General features: G+C 42.4%; 1 protein-coding gene across 1 annotated transcript in view; it reads left to right on the forward strand.

The window, feature by feature from the left end:
- Nucleotides 1-26,441, forward strand: part of CREB5 (cAMP responsive element binding protein 5) — a 280,457-nt gene that overhangs the window by 56,576 nt on the left and 197,440 nt on the right. Inside the window, exon 4 of the mRNA XM_009908587.2 lies at nucleotides 1,891-2,012. Coding sequence (XP_009906889.2) covers nucleotides 1,891-2,012 — 122 coding nt within the window. The remainder of the gene's footprint in view (nucleotides 1-1,890; nucleotides 2,013-26,441) is intronic.

Raw genomic sequence — 26,441 nt, forward strand, 5'->3', positions numbered from 1 at the left:
ATTAGAGCTTGACCCAGCTTAGGTAGGTGCAGGAAACCAACTTTTTCTTCCAGAACTCATTGAAGTGGGAAGCTGCTTTTCTGAGGTCAGAGTTGGCCCAATATGGGCAACTGGGATTAGTGTGACAGAGTTTTCATTCTTGAAAGAATGAGTTTCAAACAATAGGGTAGTCGTCAATGACTATGCAGAAGATTGTTTTTGAAGAGAGTGAGTTTAGTCTTTCCATAAAATTAGGTACAAAGCAGCTTGAGCTGGAATGGGGTCTTGGGAAGAAGAAACTAAAATGAAAGAGAGGATTTTTTTGGGGTTGTTTTTTTATGTGTGTGTAAAGCTGGGGTGGAATAGTTAAAAACTCTGAATGAATAGAGATGACTCAGAGCTGAGCTTTGAGGAGTCCTTGATTCCCAAGTCTGGGCTCAATTTTTCACTGTGAAGAAAGACTAGCCAAGGTCATTAGTGAAACTACAGTCCACAGCACAATTTGGCTTGTCCATCTTGCAGGCTTTAGAAGAAATGGCTGGAAAGCTTGTACCTTCTTAAGTCCCTCCTGCCTCTGGTATTAAACAGAATCCTGTCTTTCCCTGAATTATTTCTGAGTAGGCTAAAGATTCCTAGAGATAGAAGTGTACATTAAAACTCTTTTGACTCCAAATCTCATAGTCTGCTTGCATTTCAAACTTGAAAGTGTTGATAATACATAAGGACACTACTTTGTGGTTAAAGCCTAACATAACCTCTCCTATGAGGAGGACAGACTGAGGGAGTTGGGGCTGTTCAGTCTGGAGAAGAGAAGGTTCCAAGGAGACTTTATTGTGGCCTTCCAGTATCTGAAGTGGGCCTGCAAGAAAGTTGCAGAGGGACTTTTTAGGGTGTCAGGGAGTGATAGGACTGTGGGGAATGGAGCAAAACTAGAAATGGGTAGATTCAGATTGGATGTTAGGAAGAAGTTGTTCCTCATGAGGGTGGTGAGACACTGGAACAGGTTGCCCAGGGAGGTGGTAGAAGCCTTATCCCTGGAGGTTTTTAAGGCCAGGCTGGATGTGGCTGTGAGCAACCTGATGTAGTCTGAGGGGTTCCTGCCCATGGCAGGGGGGTTGGAACTAGATGCTTCTTGAGGTCCCTTCCAACCCTGACAATTTTGTGATTCCACAAATTTTCTAACTAATTTTGCTCCTCCTTCAAATCGTGTTTGAAGCGGTGCCATGGTCCAGTCATGAGGTCTGTGGTGACAGGTTGGACGCGATGATCTTTGAGGTCTCTTCCAACCTTGATGATACTGTGATACTTCTTGCTGTGACTAACCTCATGTATTTTGCAAAGTGTGTGTACGTGTGAATTGGTTTTCAACCACTTGAAGGCATTGACAAATGCATATCTGCAGCAGCTACCTGCGTGTTGTGGTGTAAATGTGTGTTATGATATGCACTGTCTTGTTTTGCATGCACCTATTATTGGAGGTTTATAGGTAAGTATTACAGCCATTTGCACTTGTGAGCAGTTTTCCCCAGAGAGGTTGTGGAGTCTCCTTCTCTGAAGATTTTCAAGACCTGTCTGGATGTGCAACCTGTACTAGATTCTATGGTCCTGCTCTTGATCATCTTCAGAGGTCCCTAACATCCTGTGAAGGAGAGGCACTTGTGTTATGTGCCCTGTGAATACCTGGCCATATTGTTTTTCTGGTTGAATGATGTCTGCTGCCTGTTTTCAGATGCTGTTGGCAAGCACTACCTGCTGAAATTCAGATCCTGCGTGGTTTGTTTTTGATGATGGTGCAGTAGGGGTGGCAAGGCATGGAAAGGTTTGGTAGAACCTCTCTTTTCCTGGAAGACTGTTTTTCTCTATCTGCTTTTAATATTGAATATCAATGATAATTTCTTGTTGTGTTCCCAGATCAGACTCCTACACCAACACGCTTTCTGAAGAACTGTGAGGAAGTAGGCCTCTTCAACGACATCGATTGCTCCCTAGAGCACGAGTTTAGGAAGGCACAAGAAGAAGAGAACAACAAAAGGGTGAGTGTGAGAAACCCTGAACCCCTCCTCCTCCTCCTTTGGCTCCTTGATATGTTAAAGGACACTGTGTGAAAGCAGATAGTACCTGATTTTGGTTAGAAATTAAGTGGCACTCTAAGTCATGCCATGCTTTGTAAAGCCTTGAAACAGGTGACCACAAAACCCAACCCAAACACCCACCCCCCCAGCATTACATGTCCACAAGTGTGTGACTGTTTTGGTCAGGGTTTGATTCCAAGTCTCTGCTTTCAAGTAAATGAAAATACAAACCACACACTTTTTGAGGGAGAAGCTTGGGAAAAAGGTATCTTTTTTAAAGATTGCAAACTTTCTCAAATGCATTGCAAGGAAATGTGGATTATGAGGAGGTTTATTTTACATACAAAACCTCCCCAGAATGACCAAACAATCAAAAAGAAAAATTTTGCTCTTTTCTCTGCAACATGACTGGGCTGGTGAAAGGTCTCAAGCACAAGCCCTGTAAGGAGAGGCTGAGGGAGCTGGGATTGTTTAGCCTGGAGAAGAGGAGGCTCAGGGGAGAGCTTATTGCTCTCTACAACTACCTGTAAGGAAGATGTAGCCAGGTGGGGGTTGGTCTCTTCTCCCAGGCAACCTGTGACAGAACAAGAGGACACAGTCTCAAGCTGTGCCAGGGGAAGTTTAGGCTCAAGGTGAGGACAAAGTTCTTCACAGAAAGAATAATTGGCCATTGGAATGTGCTGCCCAGGGAGGTGGTGGAGTCACCATCCCTGGAGGTGTTCAAAAAAGTATTGGACATGGCACTTGAAACCATGGTTTAGTTGTCATGAGGTATTGGTAATAGGTTGGACTTGATGTTCTCTGAGGTCTTTTCCAACCTGGTTGATTGTATGATTCTTACCAGCTTTATTGTATTTCTGGATTTCTCATTAACAAATATATTGAAGGGGAAAACTTTAATGTAGGAAAATGTATCCCATTTCCAATTAGTATTCCTTTAGTCTTAGTATTTGTAAGTTTAGGTTGAATTATACAGACTACATTGTTTGGGGTTAAGTGCCCAATGGCTGTTAAGAGTGTTTTGAGGGATCCTAAATATGTGTTCAGATTTTCAAGGAATTATAAAAGTGCTCAATGCACTACAGAGGCCAGCACAAGACAATGCATGAAATTTAACTTTTCAAACAAGCATCCAAAGTTCTGGTTGCTTTTGAGAACTAAAGTACATGAGTAATATGGGGCTTCCTACAGGAGCGTATTGCTCCCTGCAGCCCTCCAAGAGCCTGCCCAGTGCCTCTCCTTCACAGTGGTACCTTTTGTGCCTTTCTTTTACCCTCTCCCATTTCTGCAGCTTTTGGAAATTCTTGGGTAACGTGTCCCCTGCCATAGGAGTTTCCCAGTCATTGGACACTGTTAATTGGCTTAATTCTCATAGTAATCTCTGTCTAATTTGAACATTAACTGACACCATAGACTTAAACTAGGAAGATGTGTCCACAAAACAGCTCTGGTGCTAAAGCCTGGGGGCACTTCTCAGCATTATTTTGCCTTTTGGAGTGTCTGTGCCTCTAACTGCAAGGGCTCCCTACGTAGGTAGCATTTCTTTTGGCTGCTTCGTTGTGTCATTTGCTTTGCCTGCTGGTGATGGCTATCCGACTCAAGATTCATGCATGTGAGGCGTGTGCTGCTGGGGTTCATGAAATCTGGAGTTAGCAGCATTTAGGGATCTTGAGGCCTGCAAAGTAAAGGCCCAAGAGGGTGGGGTTTTTAGTTTTCTGAAAAAAGAGGTAAAGCTGATTGATGAGGTGCAAAATGTGAGACAAGGCTTGTAGAAAGAATATTGAGAGGGAGTCTAGGAGTGGTTTGGTTTCGGCTTCTAGGGAAGGGAGCCTAGGCATCGCTTATTTGTGTCTCATAAGGAAAGAGACTTGGGCAGATACAGAGGAGAGGGGCAGGGTCATGGTATGCTGAGCAAGGAAAAAGAGTGTTCAAATGTAAGAGTCCCAGGTTTTGGCCAAGGATTTGGAAAATAGCCCAGACTGTCTCTCAGAGATTGGTGTGCAGGACGAATGCTAGAAAACAGCCACGTAATGAGATAAGGGTGTCTAATTTTGGATTTAACTTGTTAATACTTTCTCCCCTCTGCAGCATGTAAGAAACACTTGGCTAAAATCAAGGAGAGCATTGCTGTATGTTCTTACTTGTCTGTGAATTAGAGGGCTCCTAAGTGGTTATTTCTGTGTGATGTTTATTTTGCAGGAGTAGGAGATGAAGAGAAATCTCCTGATGGGGACTTTGGTGCAGTTATCCCTAGACTGCAGTGCTTGATGTTGCAGAGTCTGTTTCAGCTTACAAGGGGTAGTTGCACAATCTGATTAAAATTTAGACAAAAGCATCAAGTTACCTGATAATTCCAGTTGTTTAATGGCTCTGAAAGTTCTATTCTACTTCCTACCAACCCTTGCAGCTGCCATTGGTGATCTCTGGGGAGAAGTGATGGGCAGAGGAGAAGGGAATATTTTTTTTGCAAAGCCTGAACCAAACCAAAGCAAACCAAACCACAAAACCAACAACCCTCCCCCAAATGACAATGACAACAAAACCCAAGCAAAAAAACCCACACCAACAAACAAAAAGAAAAGAGAAAGCAAAAGTCAGAGCAGCTAGCTAGCTAACCTGTAACATTTTGTCCTGTGTTTCCAATTACTCTGCTGTATGCTCATTCTTACATTACAGCCTGACTGTCAGATAGGAATCTGAAACGGGCCCCAGCAGGGCTTTATGCAAAGGCAAGAGACAAAGGCCACAACAGAAAGGGACTCCTCTGGCTGCAGCTATCGCTAACTAAATGTTTCTAACAGCCTGTCAATGGAATATGGTTGCAATCTAGTGTTCTTCTAGTGGACCTACTAACGCTTGGAGACTTGAGACCAGCTACATGGAAATTTTAATCTTGTCTCAGAGAAGTCTTCCAAAAATATTTTTGGCTGTGTTAATTTTTCTGGACTCTGAAAGAAATAGTTGTGTTTGTTTTAGTATATCACTATGGCTTAGCACACAGCTTGACATGGAAATCTTGTAAGAGAAAACACTTTGGGGTTGTTTATTTTTTTCCCCATTCTTGAGAGTCATAATTTGAAAACTCAAAGAATAAAGTCTGATTAGCTGCATTCTTTCTTTCTTTTCTTTCTTTTTTTTAAATTTCCTCTCCTTCATTTTTTCTGAGTGGGAGCCCATGGATAATCCATGAGAATTTCTTGTGATTAAGCTGGTGGCATTCCAAATTAGCTGTGAAGCACTTTAATAGGCAGTTTTAGGAACACTCTTTGTACCCCTTTTGGGAAAGGTAGCACTGTGGGGAAAGCATTGGTATTAGTATCACAGCTATATATCTAGTAGCAAACCTCTTAACCATCTTTCTGCCATAGTTGCTCAAGTGTAAAGTGGGTGTACTATCTCTGCAGCTGATTGGTCTTGTGATTGCAAGCTCATTTGTCAAGGATTATCACTTAAAGTATACTTAAGCTGGACTTTCACTGGGGACTGAGTGGACTCAAGTAATAATAATAATGATGATGATGAAGACCTCCAGGACCTGAACTGAAATGAAGGAAATCAAGTTATAAATGGAAATGAGAAGGCTGGTTTGTTTTGGCTCTTCTGTTGCTTATCCATCAAGTACTAGCTGGAAGTCATTGCCTGAGAAAGCTCTACTCCTTACATGCAAAGGGTGCTGTAGATCAGCAATAAGAATATTGATAAGCATATGGGAAACATTCTCTTTGCATCCTTTTGCTGACACAAGTGTCCTACCTGTCAAATTCACCAACAGGATTTGCACAGGTAAAAGCATATCTGTACTATATAACCTCTTGCAAAAGTGGGAATGTTAAAGCTCCTAGGGGCTGGAGGCAGGCAGCAATTGACAGCTCTGCCCCAGACATGATTTGCAACCCAAAACTTTGATGCAGGTAGTGCTGGCAGATCCAATGACCATCTTAGCCTAGCAGCTGCAGGTTTTAGGTTTACACTGCTCAGAGCATTAGGTATCCAAGCATCTCTAATGGGTTATACTTGCAAACACATGACCAGTCCTCTGATTACTATCCCTTGATAGTTATGCAGGTAGGGAGCAATGATGTTGAAACCAATCAAAAAGGACTTCAAGGCTCTGGGAAAATTGGTTGAGGGATCAGGGGCACAGGTAACTTTTTCATCAATACCCTTAGTTGCAGGAAGGAAAATTGAAAGTAACAGGAAAGCAAGTGTAATCAACAAGTGGCTCAGAGGCTGGTGCCACCAACAGAATTTTGGGTTTTTTGATCTTGGGGAACTTTCTATGGCACCAGGTCAGCCAGCAATAGACAGAGTACATCCCTCCCAGAGGGGGAGAAAAATCCTAGCATATGAGAACAGCCTCTCTCACAGAGGGAAAAGGGTTCTAGGAAGGGAGTTGGCAGGTCTCATTGACAGGGCTTTAAACTAGATTTGAAGGGGGAAGGGAGTCTGGGGGTGGTAAGCTGGAGTCAGGAGTGAAACCATCAGCCCAGCTGAAGTGCATGTACTCTAATGCATGTGGCATGGGTAACAAACAAGAGGAGCTGGAAGCCCTGTTACAGCAAGAAAGTTATGATGTAGTTGCCATCACAGAAGCATGGTGGGATGACTCACATGACTGGAGCACTGTAATTGATGGCTACAGGCTCTTCAGGAGAGACAGGTGAGGGAGAAGGGGTGGAAGGGTGGCACTGTACATCAGGGAGGTTCTAGATGCCATGGAACTAGAGAGCAAGGATGATCAAGTTGAGTGCCTGTGGGTGAGAATTAGAGGGAAGACCAACAAGGCTGACATCCTGGTTGGAGTCTGTTACAGACCACCCAACCAGGATGAAGAAGTTGATGAATTATTCTGTAGACAGCTAGAGGCTGTCTCAAGATCTCCAGACCTTGTTCTTATGGGTGACGTTAACCTGCCTGATATCTGCTGGGAACTCAACACAGCAGAGAGGAGGCAGTCTAGAAGGTTCTAGAGTCTATGGATGATAGCTTCTTATCACAGCTGCTATACTCAGCGCTGGTTAGGCCACACCTTGAGTCCTGTGTCCAGTTCTGGGCCCCTCAGTTTAGGAAAGATGTTGACTTGCTGGAACATATCCAGAAAGGGGCAACAAAGCTGGTGAGGGGTTTGGAGCACAAGCCCTATGAGGAGAGGCTGAGGGAGCTGGGGTTGCTTAGCCTGGAGAAGAGGATGCTCAGGGGTGACCTTATTGCTCTCTACAACTACCTGAAGGGAGGTTGTAGCCAGGTGGGGGTTGGTCTCTTCTCCCGGGCAACCTGTGACAGAAGAAGAGGACACAGTCTCAAGCTGCACCAGGGAGGTTTAGGCTGGATGGTAGGAAGAAATTCTTCACAAGAAGAGTGATTTGCCATTGGAATGTGCTGCCCAGGGAGGTGGTGGAATCACCATCACTGGAAGTGTTTAGGAAGAGACTGGATGAGGCACTTAGTGCCATGGTTTATTTGATTAGATGGTGTTGGGTGATAGGTTGAACTTATTGATCTCAAAGGTCTTTTCCAGCCTGCTTTAATTCTATTCTATTATGCTGCTATTGGATAGGTCCTGCTGTCACAGCTCTTTTTTTTGGGTATTAAGCTTGGTCTGAGGTAATAATATCAAAGATGGGAAGAGTCAGGATCTGTGTCTGAACAGTTAATTGGACCTGCTTCATTTAAATGTTTTGTCTGATCTCCCTACATAAAATGGTAAAGAGTATAAATGCATTCAGTGCAGCATGTAGAGTACTACAGCCAGCAGCATTCAGAAATAGTGAGGTGAGTGTTTTCAACACGAGGGCATTTCCAAAATCACATTCTGCTTGTGCTAGAATTTGGATGCATCACTTTCTAAGGTTCAACCTTCCACTTCAAAATCTCTTAAGCATTGTGCAGTGCTGCATGATAACATGTAAGAGATGCAAGTGAGGCAGGGAAAGACCTGTTCTCAGTGATGCCTTCTTTTTAATGTGGATTGTTCTGTGTCAGTTCAGGAAGCTCACAGCCAGCAAGTCCTGTACGTGGCTTAATATTTCTGTTCAAAGTATGCTGCCACTGAAGGTGTCTAGCTGCTAGAAAAGTACCAGGAAACTGAAGCAGTCTGGTCAAGGGAAAAAACCCAGCCAACTAGAAAAACATATACAGGGCATTTGGTGGTTGAACAGGCTCAGCCTACAGAATGATTAAAAAGTCAGAATGTTTGGTTTAGTTGCGTAAAGCAAGGGGTGATGCTACAGTCCAGTGCATATCTGAAAGGCATAAATCTGGTTTGCACCTTCTCTATTTTCTTTCTACCTTGTATATACCAGGATAGATTTCTATCAGCAGAAGGAGGTAGTGGTTTATACCATTTCACCACTTCCTGCTGAACTCAGTGACTCTGATCCCTGGAAGAGAATTCTTGCGAGTGTTTTCTGAATGTCAAAGCTAGGCTGCAGCCTGTGAGTGTGGGGAGGTTGCGTTAATTCAAGGCAAGATGGAAATGATAGAATGTGTCTTTTGAGCAGGTGTAGTTTGGTGGAAAGTATCACTGAATTTCTATACCTTGTTTAAATGTTATGCAATGTGTGCCAGGCCCACAGGCTTTCCCCTCTTGTCTCCTGAAATGCAGACAGGAAAAACATTATGAGTTTTGCTCGATTTAAGTAATTTTTTTTCTCAGTAGGAGAAATTGCTGTGTTGGTTGGATATCAGAGAAGACTTCATATCATGTTTTCATCTGATTCCTCATTCCATTAAAACAGAAACTTCACTGCTACATTATTCAATGACAATGTAGTGTGGTAAATGGGACCCTTATACAGGAAAGCATGATATGGTATTCATACATGAAAAAAAAATCTCTATGTTGATAAAGCACATTGTGTAAGTGCTCAGGTTTGAGAGGCATATGTTGTAGCAATAATAGGCTAGATAGTAAGGTGGGCAGCGCACTCTGGTGAAAGAGAGCATGGCTGAAGGGTTCATGGTGGTAGCTGGATTGGATGGTGGGTGACCAATACTGTCCATTCATGAAAAACTCCTCTCAAGGAGTGCACTCACCTGACTCTCTCCTTCTCACATGATTACTGTGCAGCATAGAGCCTTGTTTCCAAAATGCATATAATTCTTTTGTTGACAAGTTTTCTAGTAATGCAGGACAGGAGACTTGCAGATCACACAGAACCACACAGGAGCATTCAGGTTGGAAAAGATCCTCGGGATCACTAAGTCCAACCCAGAACCCTACTTTACAAGGTTCACCCCTAAACCATATCCCCCGAAGCACCACATCCAAACCACCTTTAAACACATCCAGGGTTGGTGACTCAACCACCTCCCTGGGCAGCACATTCCAATGCCTGACCACTCTTTTTGTGAAAACTTTTTTCCTAATGTCCAGTCAGATTCTAAGCATGATCTTGTGGGGGGAGGTGTCAGTGCTGCAGTGCACTGGTGTAGAACAGTATGCCTTCTGAGCGTGTGCCCTGCCTCTACACACATTAGCTCCAGTTGTCTCTTATGAATACTCTGAAGTCCCAGTGGGGTCTTTGAAGGGACATTTCAGAGGCAAGTTCTCTGAAACAACTGAAGTTCGCTTGTGGAGTCATACAAACCAACAATATGCCTGTTCCTGGAGCACTTGTGACTCATTGTCTGACAGTCTGTAAAGCAGAAGAAAGCAAAGATCCACCTTTAGATGCTTACTCTTTTGATTTTACTTCTCCCTCCCTTTTAGTTATGCTTTACTTCCCCCTCCCTTCAGTTATGCAGCACAAATACACATATGTACGTTCTCCTTGCACATGCTTAAAAGTCCTGTAAGAATAGCCATATTTTTTTCAAGTTAAGGTTCTTCTTACTCTTTGTCCTCCCACCAAGATTATCTTGTATGTTGAGTATGTTATAGCAGACATAAAATAAGTCTAGGAATGATTTATGTTAATAGAGCATTAGAGGGCCAGGGTACTGTTGTTGTAGGCATTGTGATAACTCCAAGCTGTTAGTTTATCAATTAGTCAAGCTGTTGTCATGGTGATAGCTGGAAACTCTGAAGTTCAAAGTCCAAAATGTCATTGCACATTCAAAGATTTCAGTGTAGTAGTTCCTCCATGACATCTTCCCAGCATTGAAGTCTTGTAAAGATGCATTATAACTCTGGATCAGAGTTTTTCCAGTGGATTATTCTGAGTTTTCAGACGTGTTAATTGCATCATGCTGTTGATCTGCTTTATGGGTTCACTGTTGGTTTATAAAAATCCCCTTTTTCTTAACAATTACCTTTTGCATCATTCCTATGAAGAAGGGAAATGCTTTCTCTCTTCTTTTCTAAGGAAAAAACCAGTTTTCAGAGGATGTTGTTTTCCAACACACCAAGCTCTTGAAGGAATCGCAGGCTTGGAGTGAGAATTGCTGGGGAGCTGGGTCCTTTCCACTCTTCTGCCAAGCAAGTGGTTTTCTGTCTCTTTTGGTTCCTAAATATCTTTATCAGTGTGGCCTCAAAAGATTGATAAGCACCTCCAAAGGCATTTTGGTGCCTTGCTTTTACTGAAACAAAGCAGGGGGGAATCGGTGAGCTACCATAAAGGACCTGAGCGCAAGTGATGTGCTGAAAATTGCACAGGAAGTCTGTGGCAGTGCCTCGAATTGATTCCATATCTCCTCAGTCTCAGCATAGGGCATCCCACAAACCATGTGTGTTAAAGATTTATCAGCTGTTGCTTAGTGTTGCTAAAGACAGGAAGAAGCTCTCCTCCTCTCTCCAGATGGGTAGACTTGCTGCTTTTCTCAACTTGAGAAGCTTTCATGGTCGACATGTGGCAATATGTCATATTTTTTATGGCCATTCTGCAGTTGGCACTTTCGTCCCATGACTTTGTGAGTCCTGTTTTGAGGATGTATCTATGCTTAGACTCGTGTTCCAGGCACTTAGTTTCCACACTGAACTGTGTTACAAAAGGGAGTAGTGGTGCAGAAAAGCTGTCAAGACAACAGAGTTCATATCACGAGCTTGCAGAAAAATCCAGAGGAATGGGCTTTGACTTAGGCTCCTTGGTCTTTTGTTGGCAGGCAGATATGTCTTACCTTCTTCTGAGGCAATGGACCGTTTGATTGGATTTGTGGGTTTAGGTCCTTGCACTCTGAGAAGACCTGTGTGTTTTTCCAGCAGTAAGTGCCTGTATCATGCAAAACAGGCAGTACTTGAGGGCGTACAATTTTGATTGAGCTAAACCTCCCTAACCATAATCCTTCCGTGTTCTTCTGAATTCCAGTTGGTGAATCATCCTGCAGAGCTCGGTCAGGACAGTCCACTTTCCTTCTGCTTCTTATTGTCTCTGTCCCAAAGAAGTTGAGTCACTCTCTTGTAATGTTTGGGTTTTTGTTGTGTTTAGTATATATTGGCTACCCCTAAATTAGGAGGCCTGCCTGATTTCTTACTGACATTTCTTTCACAGCAGAAGGGCATGGTTAAGCATTTTGCCTTGGTCTTCCTATGGATGTTTTTAATGGCACGGCTTTCTTGTTACCAGTTCAGACTTCAGCAGAATGGACTGGATGGCACATGATGAAGGGATAAAACTTCCCTGTAGTGGCATTTTTACAAGTCTGTCTCCTAGGTAAAGCCCCTAAATCTTGGCAATCTCTTTAGAGCACACACTCTGCTATTAAACATGAGCTCTTTGCTCCCTAGAGCTGACTGCAGCCTATATGGTTGGGTAGGTAACAAGATACTGCTGAGATATTTCAGAGCAAGGTGCACTTTTACTTTATTTATGAAGATAGACATGCTGGTCGAGGGTTTAATCACAGCTGATAAATCATTTTAAGAAAAGCTATTAGAACCATATGCTAACTCTTTGTATTAATATGGTGTGTCTGTTTCTAGTCTAATAAGGCAGCGTCTCTTCCCCCTCTCCCTTCCCCCTGCCTGGTGTGCGAACTATTTATCTGTTTAAGTGATAACGCTTGCCGGGGGGGCATTTGCCTCTCTAAGAGGTATTGTTAATGAAGCAAGGTGAGCAGAGGAGAGAGATTCTTGCTCTCCAGAGCAAGTGAAGCGGCAGGTCTTTGGCCACCTTTGCTGAGATGGAATGGCAGAGCACAAGTCAGAAAGCTGAGATGAGAAAACCTGTCGGTTAAACAGTGGAGAGCCATGGCATGGCCTTCCTGGCAGCATAAGGTTGTCATTTTGGACCAGGTGGTTACAATCCCAGAGCCCAAGAGCCGCAAGGGGGTGGGTGTGCTGACATTTCAGTTACCTCACCTTTCCCTCACTCGGAGAGGGCTGCTGCAGGAACAGGTTCCACAGCCATCTAATGAGATCCACATTGGAGAAGGTACTCTGTGCCAAGTCCTATTTATCATTAATTGGTGGGTTCACTTGCAGATCTTTCCTATTATTTGCTGATTATACCCCTGCACGTTTTATTATCTTGCCAAAATTCAAATGCTAATAATTTCTTGATTTATTATTTGTTTATAACTTTGTCTACTGGCTAAATGGATGTAGTTAGAAAACTTCAAAACAGCAACAGCTCTTATGCTGACTGGATTTCTTTCACATTTTGCACATGGCAGTCCTCTATTTATAAACCTCCACAGGGACTCCTAAACCTTAACAGTTGGGTTCCTCCCACCACTTCAGCCCTTTTTTCTCCCTTGCTCCCCCAAGGCAAGTTGTTTTTTTGGCATAAAGACAATGATGGCGATTGTTATGTGGAGAAAACGTCCACGAGCTCTGAACTGTGGGTAAGGGTTTTTAATTTGTACCTCAGGCAAAATAAATTGGAAATTAGAGACGTTCAGAAGAGTGAGGGTGTTTTCACCATAGGTTAGGAAATCCTGATCTGAGTTGCTGGTATTCTTTAGTCTTACAAAATGTGAAACTGAAGGGGGAAAAAAAACAAACACAACAACAAAAAACCCCAACTTGCTTTACATGAGCTGTGTGCACTCTGCAGCATGACCTGTTTCCAGTACTGTATGAAATTGCTTTAGTTCTAAAAGCCCCCAAACTTGACTGTTAAAGATGAAGAACTTCAGAGTAACAACAGCAATGGTGGAGAAAAAGAGCAACTACTGAGTACATGACATGGCAGTTAACCAACGCTGCAGTTGGATGTATGTGGCCTCATACATTTCTGGCACCGTTCCATTGACTTAGGAATTTGAATTTTTAGCCTATTACAACTAGGGAAAGATCTGAAGGGACAAAAGTCTTTGCTCAGAGACCAGAATAATATACTGTGGTCACAAAGTGATGTGAAGTATCTGGTTGATGTTGTCCCGATAACATGTGAAAATAGGGCCTTTAAAAGCCGTACTAGGGAGCAAAACAAAAAAAACCAGTACATTTTAATTGTTTCCTTATTTTAGTTTCTCTCTCACATGCTTCTCTACAGAAGTGGCCAAGTCCACTCTTATCAAATAAATATCAACTTGCTTTCTTCCCTGAAATGTGAGTAAACTGTGTGTGGCTCAGTCTGGCCCCTGGGAAGGGAACAGACATAGTTTGCCATGTGAATGTACATGTCAAAGTGCAGCTCTGCCAGCCAGTCTGGGGCTGGGTGGGGAGAGACACGAGGAGAATGAACTCAGTGTTACAAACTGTCTCTTTTGAATTTCTACAACCTATTAGTCACAGCAAGCTGCCCTTATTGATTTTGGTAAGAGAGGTCACTTTTAATCCTCTAAAGTGGAGAGAGCTGCATGCACTCTCTGTAGCATGACATTAAAATTGACACAGCTCTGCATCAGTTCTATAAAAATGCCTTAAACCTGTATGGATTATTGCTTTGCCTTTCAGTGGGTACAAGCTGCTAACCACAGCATGCTAACCTAAGTAAGGTGTAAAAGCTCGAAAATACTTGATAAGGCAAGCACGGCCAAAAGAAGCTACGAAATACATGAGCATGCTAAAACAGCTGCCCCTGCAAAAACAGACCATTAGTCTGAAGAAACTTTATTTTCTCCTTTTTAAATTAAAAAGTCAACACAGTGGAGTTGAGATTATCATATAAAAGAAGAAACAAAAGCTGACCTTCTTCTATGATTATGAGGAAAGCTTTATTCTGGCTCATGGCCCTGGCTAGTTTTGTTTATGTTCTTTAGAGAACTAAACCTTTGAATAAAATTAGAGTAGTCCGACTTGAATCTTAAGCGTGCCTCAAAATAAACAGCAGAGGTGAACTCTCAGCAGTTTTCTTTTCATCTTTGTTATCCTTGCCCTGACCCATTTTTCCTGCCTAATAATCGTTTGTGGCATAGTATTATTAAGAGAAATCTTGTCCATGGAAAAAACGTGCTTGACAGGGGTAGGAAAATGGTTGTGAGCCTGGAGAAGCGTTTTTCTTTGGAATTCCAGAAAGTGACTACTGCCCTTTTTGATTTTTGGATGCTAGTTTTAATTTGAAAATCTTTCTTTGGAAGGTTGGTTGGTTGGTTGTGGTTGGTTGGTTGGGTTGGTTGTGGGGGGTGTGTGTGTGAATTTGGTTTGGTTGTGTTTGTTTTGTTGTTTTTATGTTTTGGGGTTTTTTTGTTTGTTTACTTGTTTGCTTCTTTTGTTTCTCCACTAAAAATGTACAGTGTGATGCTCAGGGAAATGTGCTAATTTGTCATGTCAGCCTCCTGTTCTCCCTTTTAGTTGTAGCTTACGCCAGTATTTCTTATTAAAGGTTAGGAATTCCCTTTTAAAATGGACATCCGCAAAGGGAACTGTAGTAAAGAAAACCATTAAGGTACAATGTTAAACTCTGAAGTTGTGTAGCTTGTAAGTGTACTGCATGTGAGAGGTGCTTGACTTCCATGCCACAGCACCTTTCAATAAGTTAAAAGTATGCTGCTGTTGTTAGTTGGGTAGGTTTCTGATCTCCTTCTCAACAGATAAAGGTGTGTGTGTGTCTGTGCGGGCAGTGTGGCTTTAACTCCTACATTAAGAGATATTTGCCCTGTCTCCCCTTCCTCCTTTGCTTGAGCTGAGGGGTGGCATTTTCTCCCAGTTTGTGGACTTACCAAGGTACAGGGAAATTCGAAGTAGGCTCAGAAGGGGAACTGACAATTTGGCTTTCTCAGTGTCACTGAGAAATGGCACCATGGTAAAAGCTGCCCCATCTGCGATGGTCTGGATCTCTATCAGGCAGTGTGTATTTGCCTCAGTCCTACCTTTTCTTTTCATATCAAGGGAGAAAGAAAAATAAGGTACGTTGCCAGTCCCGCTTTCTTTTGTGTTGGAAAAATACTCCCTGATGTCTCAACACTGTATGGGATCGAGAAGAGATAAAGAGGGATGACAGGAAAGTATGGGTTGAAGAAGAGAAGAAAGGAATTAAAGGAAGAAAAGTACTTTTCATTTTTACTTATATAAAGGCCATAAAATATTCCTGTGATGTACTTGTTGATAGAATTGGATGAGCAGAAGTGTGAAAAGTGTAACTTCTTCCCACACCCTCAACCCAAGGAAACTGACTTAGTTTCTCCACTTAATGTTGAATTGAGAGCTCGTGGGATGTGGCTGTACATGAGAAAACACAAAGATACAACACAGTCAGTGTTAGGTATTAGCATAGTGGTTTTTTGTCCTCTGAAATAGAGGAGGAGAGGGGCAGCCTGCATGCTGTTGTTTCTGCTTTCGGTAGCCTTCATAAAATTTTCTTTCTCTCATCACACTCCTGTTTTATTTCAGAGATCTGTTTTTGCCCCTTGGGATGTATGCAGCTATGTAAGGCCTGTTTCTCTAATGACGAAGTTACCCTGCTTCTCTCCCATTTATGCTAGGTTTTTTTTTTGTTCCAACACAATAAACTCATGCAAGTACAAATGCCAACATCTATGTTTCAGGAAAACCAGGAAAGCTATTAAGTGTATTACACCTCTGCACATAAGTTATTGTTTGGCTGGAATCTTTTTCAGGTACAGTTCTCTTATCCCAATTTCTTTTCTTTGCTTCATCCATCTCAACCAGTTAAATGTGTCTAAAACTGATTTTTCTGACATGGAGCCAAGGTCCGTGTATTTCAATAGCTCTTAAACATGTGGTTAACTTCAAGCATCTGTGTAGGGGTTTGCTGACTAGAGATAGTTTGCTGAATCAGGACTTTCCAATCCTAAGATATTAAATTGCAAATGACCCTCTGTTTTATTGTATTCTAGCCACTGCCTCCCATGGACTATAGGTAACTATTTTTAATTGAGTCCTGCAAGTGAGGGAAGTTGTAGTGGGTGGAGTAAAAAGAACCTTTCTGATACCTTCCTGTGACAACTGTTTCATTCTTTTCACTTCCTCCTAATAAAAACCTTAATTATGTTACATGAAAGACATTGAAATTTCATGCTATGATTAAAAACTTATTTTCCAGGAGGAATAAAAAAAACCACACCTATCTGCTCCCTAAAGAAAAGTTAATTTCTTATAGCTTTAGTGTTGTTTTTTTTTCTTTTTATGAGATTTCTGTGTTTTCTAACACAATGTGATGTTAAGATGGTAGTATATGTACACCATTATTGGCAAAATAAACATGAGGCACCTAGCCAGTCTTGTGGATGCATAGATTTGTCTGATTTCTTGACAGAGCACTTTTAAAGAAAATTTTTGTATGTATATATAAGCAAAAAACCCCTCACACAGACAACAAAACGAACCCAAAGAAACCCACCAACCCAATCAATTCTATTCTATTCTATAAACCACCCCAAAGCCCCCAAACAAACCCCAAGCCCCACCAAAACCAAACAAAAAAAAAACCACAGAGAAAAAAGAGAAACACCACAACAAAAATCTAGTTGCTTTTCTCAGTCACTTGCATCCTACCATATGCAAGGATAAGCGATACAGGGCTGCTTTCCCTGTGTTGTTTTGGTTTTCTCCCTTGTGGGTCACAGGTAAGGTGAGGCGGAAAGTAGATTCTACAGGAAGGGGAAAAAAAAGCATCTGACAGAAGATGCAGGCAAGGGGAAAGAGTCTGGAGGAAATGTGCCTTGCAGAATACTTCTCGATATGCTATTAGTGATGGAATGCTCAAATTGCCTTCTTGATGGCAGTCAGGGAAGGGGGAAAGCTCACATTTTACTGTCGCAGCTGATACACTTAATACAGTGTTTTAAAACAGAGTGCCCTTGCCCTGTTTTTGTGTGGAATGGTAAGACTTGGAAATATAATTGGGCTTGCCTCTTCTTTTCTTAGTACTTTTCAAAATTCGTTTCCTCACATTCCATCTTCAAACCAGCTAATCTGTATCCCCTTCTTCTTGAATAGCATTATCCTGACAACAGAGCAGTGAAAAGAGCTGAGGCTACAGGACTTCTAACAATGCCGGAGGGCCCCAGCAATAGGAATGCCCTGAAAAAAATGTGCTCCCATCCAGCTGCCCTTCATATTGTTGTCTCTCTATCCAATTTACCAGAGAATTTCCCACTGGCTCTTGGCTCATTCCCAAATGAGAATGTAATCTTTTAAAGATTACACTGCATAATGGAGGGACAAGGAGCTCTTTATTAACTGGAATGGGGAGTCACTTGCTATTAGGCAAGGGAGATGGACGAGTTGTAGTAGTGTTTTGTGAACTCTGCTTTCTGCCCCTTCTTGTTTCCTCAGTGTTAGGACAGCAGGTTGGGAGTGGGGAAACCACTGCAGCTGCAGTGTAGCAAAACAAATGATTGAATGTAGGTTATGATTACGGCAATTACTTTGATAACATGAGGGATTATACCATAACTATTGTATTGCCAACAAGATTAAATTGCTAACCTAACCCCACAGCATGGATTCCAAGAAAACAAAAAAATCTGCTTGTTCCAGAGTTGATGCTTTCAAAGAGCTTAATACAGTGTGGAAGAGCTGAGCAGCTAAGGAATATAATGTGCTGTCTGTACAGATATTGTGTGGATCAGATCCCTGTCACTTTGACTTCCATGAACTGTGCCAGCTAGACACCCTCGCCCCTTTTGGGATGTAAAGCAGTGTGGTGCTCTGGTAATTTGAAATGCTTATTTTCTATCCTGTGAGGTAGATAGCTTCTGCCAGTAATAGTTACTAAAGAGGTAATCTGAAGTTGTGATGGGGAAATTAAAAAACCCCAGCATTCACAAAGGAACCAGATTTGCTCATGTAAACTCACTGCATTGATTAGATAGCTTTAGCTTCAAAATGCTTTCATTCTGTGCTCTCCTTTTGCAGCATCTTTTGAGAATGTTGTTGGGTGTCAAGTGGAGGGGGCCAAGCTCTTTTCAGTGGTGCACAATATTAAGCCAACAGGTACAAGCTTGAACACAGAAGATTTCACCTCAACATGAGAAGAGGCTGCACAGAGAAGTTGTAGAGTCTCCTTCTCTGGAGACTTTCCAAACCCACCTGGCTGCATTCCTGTGCAGACTACCCTGGGTGATCCTACTTTGGCAGGGGGGTTGCACTCAATGATCTCTGGAGTTCCCTTCCAACCTCTAATGTACTGTGATACTGAGATACAGGATATGTGTATGGAAATGAGGTAATCTTAGGTCACTTTTAGTGTGAGGTGAGTTGTGCTGAAGCTGTTAGGAACCTGCTGTGTGGGGCTTTTAATTTTCTTTTGTTTTCTCCGCATGGTTTGCAAAGTCATAGATGAGACTTTGCCATATAGATAGTAAAGATACAGGACTATGCTAAAGACTGATAGGGGTATAAGATAAGTTAATTATGCAGGAAGAGCAGTTTCCGTTTGTTCATCAGCTGGAAAATGAAGAAAATTGAATTTTATAGATTTCAGAAATGCTGCTCGTTGCCAGCAAATTAACTGGCTTCACGGAAGTGCTGCTCCTCTGATTCTGAAGAGAAATGGAGTCAAGCAACAGGATGCTGTAAATATATATATATATATTTTTTTTATAGATCTACTTGAGAGAGCCCAAAGGAGGGCCATGAGGATGATTAAGGAACTCCTCTATGCGGAGAGCCTGAGAGCCCTGGGGCTTTTTAGTCTGGAGACTAAAAAGAGAGGGGACAGCTCTGCTCAGTTGCACCCTGGGATATAGGACAATGGGCAATGGATATAGCACTACAGTACAGGAAGTTCTACCTCAACATGAGGAGGAACAACTTTGTGCAGGTCACAGAGCACTGGAACATGCTGCCCAGAGAGTCTTCTTCTCTGGAGGCTTTCAAGACCTATCTGGATGTCTTCCTGTGTGAACTGCGTTAGATTCTATGGTCCTGCTCTGGCAGGGGGGTTGGACTCAATGATCTTCGTAGGTCCTTTCCAAGCCCTGACATCCTGTGTGATCCTGTGTAATATGCTGTCTGGTATCTTAAGTGGTTATTTTGTTTTTGTTGTATCTACTGGGCCCCTCAGTTTAGGAAGGAGGTTGACTTGCTGGAACGAGTCCAGAGAAGGGCAACAAAGTTGTGAGGGGTTTGGAACATAAGCCCTACGAGGAGAGGCTGAGGGAGCTGGGGTTGCTTAGCCTGGAGAAGAGGAGGCTCAGGGGTGACCTTATTGCTCTCTACAACTAACTGAAGGGAGGTTGTAGACAGGAGAAGGTTGGTCTCTTCTCCCAGGCAGCCAGTACCAGAACAAGAGGACACAGTCTCAGGCTGCGCCAGGGGAGGTTTAGACTGGATGTTAGGAAGAAGTTCTATGTAGAGAGAGTGATTGCACATTGGAATGGGCTGCCAGAAGAGGTGGTGGAGTCATCATCATTGGAAGTGTTCAGGAGGAGACTTGATGGGGTGCTTGGTGCCATGGGTTAGTTGTTTAGGTGGTGTTGGATTGGTTGAGGGGTTGGACACGATGATCTTGAAGGTCTCTTCCAACCTGGTTTATTATTATTATTACTTTTAAGTCTTCTCAAGCTGGCACGCCCTGTGAAAATCCCCATGACCCCACAGAGCTGTTGGGTGCATTTGGAAAGTCTGGACACCTATTGTAAATCAAGCTGTTCTGCCTTTTTTTTTTTTTTTTTTTTTTTTTTTTGGAAAGAACTGGAATTATGGATTAAAAATTGAACTCACATGAGACTACTTTAGTGTTGTTTTTGGCAGGATGTGAAACTTGCAAATGGCAGGCTGCACCTTATTTGCTTCTCTTCGCTCCTAGTGTATAGAAGAAGCAGCAAGTCTGATTTCATTGTGCTCTTATGCAGGATCTTTGCAGCAGGGAGCAGCACCACATAGGATCTGTTTGCCTCCATGACATGAACTCTACTTGTTGACCTTGTTTTCATTTGAATTTTAAAGAGTCACCTTAGGCAACAGGTGCTTGGATCTAGAGCACTGGGTGCTGTTAAGAAGTTGGTGTTGAGAGCTGGTTTCATGATTTCCTTGTGGTGTCTAACCAGGATAACAAGGTTATACATGCTTCTCCATTTGCTAACTGCCAAGGGTCTTTTTGTCAGTTGAGGGCATCTTCCCTTTCCCTCCCTTGGCTTTCAGACTCAGTTCCTACATTGCATGTGAAACACCTTGTATTAATCTCCTCTGAGAGCTTTTTAGGTTTAGCCCTAGTGTGTTGGATCCTCACTGATAGAAACGGTTACACAAGGAATCAGCTTGTTTTCATACGTCTCTTATGCCCAAGGAATCTTATTAGATCTTTGGTTATAGTTGCTTTTAGAAAGAAGGTCATAATGGGTTTATTGCACATCAACCAGTAGGTTGCAAAATGCTGGATTCTTATGGCAAGGTATATGCCCACCAGAGAAATGTTACCTTTAACAGCCTGTGCAGAGAGAATCACTGAAAGTGTTTAAAATAAGACTGTATGAGGCACTTAGTGCCATGGTTTAGCTGATTAGATGGTGTTGGTTGACAGGTTGAACTCGATGATCTCACATGTCTTTTCCAGCCTGGTTAATTCTGTATGAGCCATGGAAAGGAGCTGACCAGATGCCTGAGGGCCATACCTCAAGCAGTCCCAGGAGTTTCACCAGTTCTTGCTGTTCACTGGCTTTTCTGACCTTTGTTCATCATTTGCTTGAGCGCTGCCTTAGAAGTCAGGCTGTAGCTCAGGGCATTAATTGCAGGCAGTAGTGCAGCATGATCTGCTGGAGCTTGTAAAGTCAGTGATACAGCTTTACGTGGACTTCTTTGTCTGCCCTCTCACTGTGAATAGGTAATAAAACATTGAGATTTCAGTGTGGTGGTGTTTAATTTTTCTTTTGTTTTGCCCATGTTTGACTGACACAGGTGTCAAGATTTTGGAGTGGAATACCACCTAGATGTACTGGGATGTTCAGAAGCTCTTGCAGCAGCATTTGGGTGGTTTCTCAATGATGCTGGTGCTAGAGCATGAACTGAGTTTTTTCTTTCTTTTCTACAAGCATCCCAGAGGAATCACTTTTAGAGCCAATGGAAATTACTGTAAGACCTCCTCATAAGCTTTCTCATAAGCCAAGTTTTTGTGTTTTTCTTGGTATCATGATGACCTATAAGTTAGACTGGACATTTTCTGTGAATTTTTTTTTTCTAGAGTGGTCAGGCATTGGAATGTGCTGCCCAGGGAGGTGATTGAGTCACCAACCCTGGATGTGTTTAAAGGTAGTTTGTATGTGGTGCTTGGGGATATGGTTTACGGGTGAACCTTGTAGAGTAGGGTTCTCAGTTGGACTTGCTGATCTTGAGGGTCTTTTCCAACATGAATGTTTCTGTGATTTTTGTTCTGTCTTTTTAAACATTCATAAGCTTTCTGCATTTTTTGTCAGCTGATCTTGAAATTAGTTTCAAAACCGTAGCTGGGACTTTTATTTACCAAAACAGTTAGCTTTTTAGTTTAGCTTTGCCCTAGGCTGAACACATCTGAATTAAAAATAGCCCAACAAGTTACCTTCTTTCTATTTCCTATGACATGCAACTGGCCATGCAGATACTCTTAGCTTGCTGTAAATACTATGGAGGGAGAAAAGCATATTAAGGTTATTACTGTAGTTTGCTTGATGGACAGTAGTTTATGATAAGCTGCTGTGACTCAGTTGGTTTTGGTGCTCCGTTTTTCATGTCCACTGAAAGATGTGAAGAGAGTTTCTGATCTTTCCAGCAGTTAGTCACATCTCATGTACTTTTTTTTCCCACCCATGATACAATATGGACTGTAAACTGCCTGCATGAAGCATGTTGTTTGCTACATGTCAATGTTTTGATCCCATGTTTAAGTAATACTGTAGTGCACAGAACTCCTAAATTGGGCCTTGTTTTTACATTGAATCTTTTCAGCTGGATGATTTTTTTTGTTGCTTTGAAACAATAGTTATTTTTGTAATACAGGAGTATAACATGGAAAACCTATTACAGCTTCTTTCAGTGATTTTGTTGCTTGATATAGTGACATGGCACTAGTGCCTAGCAAGCAAATACGTTCCTGTGGTGTTTTCAAAAGCATATGAGAAACCATATGTTTTCATAGGCAAACAGCTGTTAGCAAGCATATGCTTTCTTACATAGAGTGACAGTTATTAAATGGGCAAGGTAGGACCACAGCTTGTCTTTTAAGTTGAATAAAGCTGGCAATAACTGTCTCTTTGAATGTGCAGTGGTGCCGCATGTGGATGTTGCCCTGTAGAGCTGTAACTGGAATGAGGGAAAGAGATTAACGTCCATAGTCCACAGCTTGGAAGAGACAATATAAATCTCCGTCCTGCTTTGAGCTGTGAATGCCTCTGTAGGAGTTATAGTAACAGACAAATTAGCATAATGTAATTGGCTGGCAAGGTCAGCCTCTCTCCAGGAGCATTAGCAATGTTTACTGTAAGAAGAGACAGACCAAATATCATAGAGTAGTAGTTGTCTGTCCTTTTTGAAGCAAGAATAATCATTTTGGACTCCCTGCATCACAGGCTCTTTACCATATCTTATTAAAATTCAGAATATCATATTTCTGCCTTAAAGCAAATAGTCCACAAGAACAACAAAGTATGCTCTTTGCTATCATGCAAATATTTATTTTTGTGTGTGTGTTTTTTTTTCTTTGAACCTTAGAATTTACTTCCCCTCCCCCCCCCCCCCCCCCTCGCGGAATAGCTTTTCTCTGAATGCTGAACTTACGTAGACATCCCTGCCAGTACCTAGCAAATCTTACTGGAAGGATTAAAATTTCTGATCTTACTGCATGGGGTGCAATTAGCACATCTAGATGAACTTATCAGCACTCTTGTCTGGGTCTTTTGAAGATGTGAAACTCTGGGCAAAATTCTGGGTCAGCTCTGGGAATCCAGACCCACCGGGTTTGGCTTTGTAAACCCTATCACAACTGTGTGACAGAAATGTGAGATGGTGCTTCACGTTTTGCAGAAGACCTTACAATGAGTCAGAAAGAGCACTGGCTTTCTAGCCTTTGATCTCAGATCTGACAATTTGTGCCAAGTATTTGAAATGAGATCAAGCATTCAGTTACGAGATGTTTGGGAAGTAGCTTTCAGAATATCACATGAGGTCGGATTGCCTTTTCTTATTTACTGAGCAGCAAGAATGATGAAGGTTATGCTAGTTAACAACTATCTTCAGCTTAAGTCTCTAAAATACTATATTTTCCACTGTAATTTCCCTAGAGAACTAGCAAACGGGCTAAAACCTGCACAGAATCACATTCAGAGCACTATCTTACAGGAAAACCTATTTCCTTGTGCTTAGACAGCGTGATCCAATGGACTTCCAGAGCACAGTCCTTTGAATGGTTTTCTGGTGATCAAAGAAAATCAGACAGCAATTCATGAGCTCCTCATCAGCTGTATTTTGAATTTAGTGTTGTAATAACTTCCAAGCTAACTATGTTAGCTGTGTTTAAAACGAGCAGTGATGTTACTTTGTTCAAGCACAGTATGCTCCTCTTTAATGCTGATACCTTGTTAGCTGCCTGTGATTGAGAAGGGGATCACAGTGCTGCTCATGCCAGGCTGACATTCCCAAGCCTCTTTTCTGTCCAGTTGGTTTCGTTGCAAACATACCACTTTTGTAGGCTGTGATGAGCACAAGCCCTATGAGGAGAGGCTGAGGGAGCTGGGATTGTTCAGCCTGGAGAAGAGGAGGCTCAGGGGTGACCTCATTGCCCTCTACAGCTACCTGAAAGTTGGTTGTAGCCAGGAAGGGGTTGGACTCTTCGCCCAGGCAACGAGCACCAGAACAAGGGGACACAGTCGCAAACTGCACCAGGGGAGGTTTAGACTCGAAGTGAGGAGAAAGTTCTTCACTGAGCGAGTCATTCGTCATTGGAATGTGCTGCCCACGGAGGTGGTGGAGTCACCGTCCCTGGAGGTGTTCAAGAGGGGACTGGATGTGGCACTTGGTGCCATGGTCTAGTCATGAGGTCTGTGGAGACAGGTTGGACTCGATGATCTTCGAGGTCTCTACCAACCTTGGTGATACTGTGAACCCACCTGCATTAACAAAAACTTGGCTAACTCAGCCAGGGAAACAAATGGCAGCTGTATTCACAAGCAAAACTACACTCTACAATGGAATGCAATGAATATGTGCAAATACACAGTATTTGCAATATTATACAGTTATTTACAGGGAGAAAACCAGCATGGAAACCCCCCTCATCCAGGGGGACACTGCCTTGCTTCCCCCCTAACCTCTCCCTTCCCCTTTTCTCCTGTTTAATTAGAAGAAAAGGGGGGGGGGGGGGGGGGGGGGGGAGAGGAAGAGATGTTAGAGAGAGTTCAGTTAGCTCAAAGTGTTGTTAAAAAGTCAGTATGCTTATCTCTCAAGGTTGTTAGATAAATCCTTACAGTGAAGCAGCCAGAAGAAAGAGAAGGGAATGAATGTGGGAAATGAGACTGCTAAGGGTCCCCTTTCACACATCTGGCCAATGAAATTAGTGTAGAATGATCTCTTGTTTTCCTTTTTACACCCAACTGTGGATTTGTTTGTACTTCTTCACTCTCCTGCTTGAAAAATCTGCAGCTAGCTTTTTAAAGGCATAGCCTGAAACTGTCACATAGGCAAAAACTGCTGTGTGTGGAGTAGAGCCCTGAGAATAGCAGTTCTCTGAAGGATGCCTGCCTGCCCCATTTCATTCATGGTTTGGCTGAGACTCATTTGTTTGCCATAGCCTGTATTGTGTTTTGTGTACTTACATGAAATTGTCTGTCTGGGTCACACCATTAAAGAAGGACCAATTTTTTATAACTTTGGGAATGAGCACTATGGCTACCCAGGTGGAGTGGGGCTTCACCAAAGCATTTCAGAAGTGAGTGATACTCTAAAGGAACAGTATGCAATTTCCCCAGGATGGCTCCACACCGCATTTAATTAGCGTGACTGGAAACGTGTACATCTGGATGATGTCTGGTAGCATTATCAAATATAGTGTAGCTTGTTTATTGTTCTCTCCATTTGCTCCTGTCAGAAAAGAAGCTGAGCCAAAAGCGTCCTGCTTTTACAATTGAGAATTCCCCCCATCCACCACCAGCACCATATAACCTCAGTAAGATTTCTAGCCTCCTGAGTTGACTTGTAAGTTTTAGTACCCAGATTTGGATGTACTGCTAGGAATGCTTTAACTGGATCCAATTTTCTGCAGAAAATGAGCTCTCCTTCCCTGAAGAACAGATCCTGCAATGCTATTTGGCCATGAGCATGCAGTCATTCTTTATGTTTACTAATTCCCATGTCCTTCTCTGCTGCCCTGTTTCTAGTCACCAAAATCCTGTTCTTTTGTCTTGCTAGTCTTCTAAAAGTATTCATCATGTAACTCTTTTCTGTTCTGGTTGTCTTGGTTATGATGGCTTGCCATTTCTTTGAGGTTGAAATTCAAATGCATTCTACTTTGAAGTCCTGTGGAGTTGTTCTCTTAGCAAAAAACTCACAACATATACATAGAATACATATACATAGAATAAACCAGGTTGGAAGAGACCTTCAAGATCATCGCATCCAACCCAACAACCAATCCAACACCACCCAAACAACTAACCCACGGCACCAAGCACCCCAACATACCCTTCTGCTTTGTCACTGCTTTCTTATATTGCCTTCCCAGGTATACTGTGTTGTCTCTAAAAGCTGTTCACTTCTTCTTGTTTCCAAGCACTGTGTAGTTGTTGAAGAAATTAATCCTGGTTTAGATGTAAGGCAGAAGAATGTGAAGCAATTTGCTCAAAGTCATGCAGTAAATCTCTGGCAGAGTGAGGAGGACAGCTATGGTGTACCTGACCTGTGGAGCACTTTTGGAGTCCATGGAGTTATTTCTGATCTCTTCTGCTGTCCCAGTCCTGGGAAGCTGTATGTCCCAACTCCACACCAACTTGCTCACTTGGTTTGTTTGCTACTCTGAGTAGCTCTTCGTTCAGTTGTGCTTTAAAACCAAAGTTGCGTGCTTTCGTCAGTGGATGGTCAACTATGATTTTTGCAGGACTGCTAATGGTTTCTTTTTCTTCTAAGCATATCTGTACTCTCAGTCTTGTTAATGTTTTCTTTGTTTGGGTTTTTTGTTATATTTTTTAATTTCCCTTCTG

This window comes from Dryobates pubescens, chromosome 4, assembly GCF_014839835.1.
Source record: "Dryobates pubescens isolate bDryPub1 chromosome 4, bDryPub1.pri, whole genome shotgun sequence".
Taxonomy (NCBI): domain Eukaryota; kingdom Metazoa; phylum Chordata; class Aves; order Piciformes; family Picidae; genus Dryobates; species Dryobates pubescens.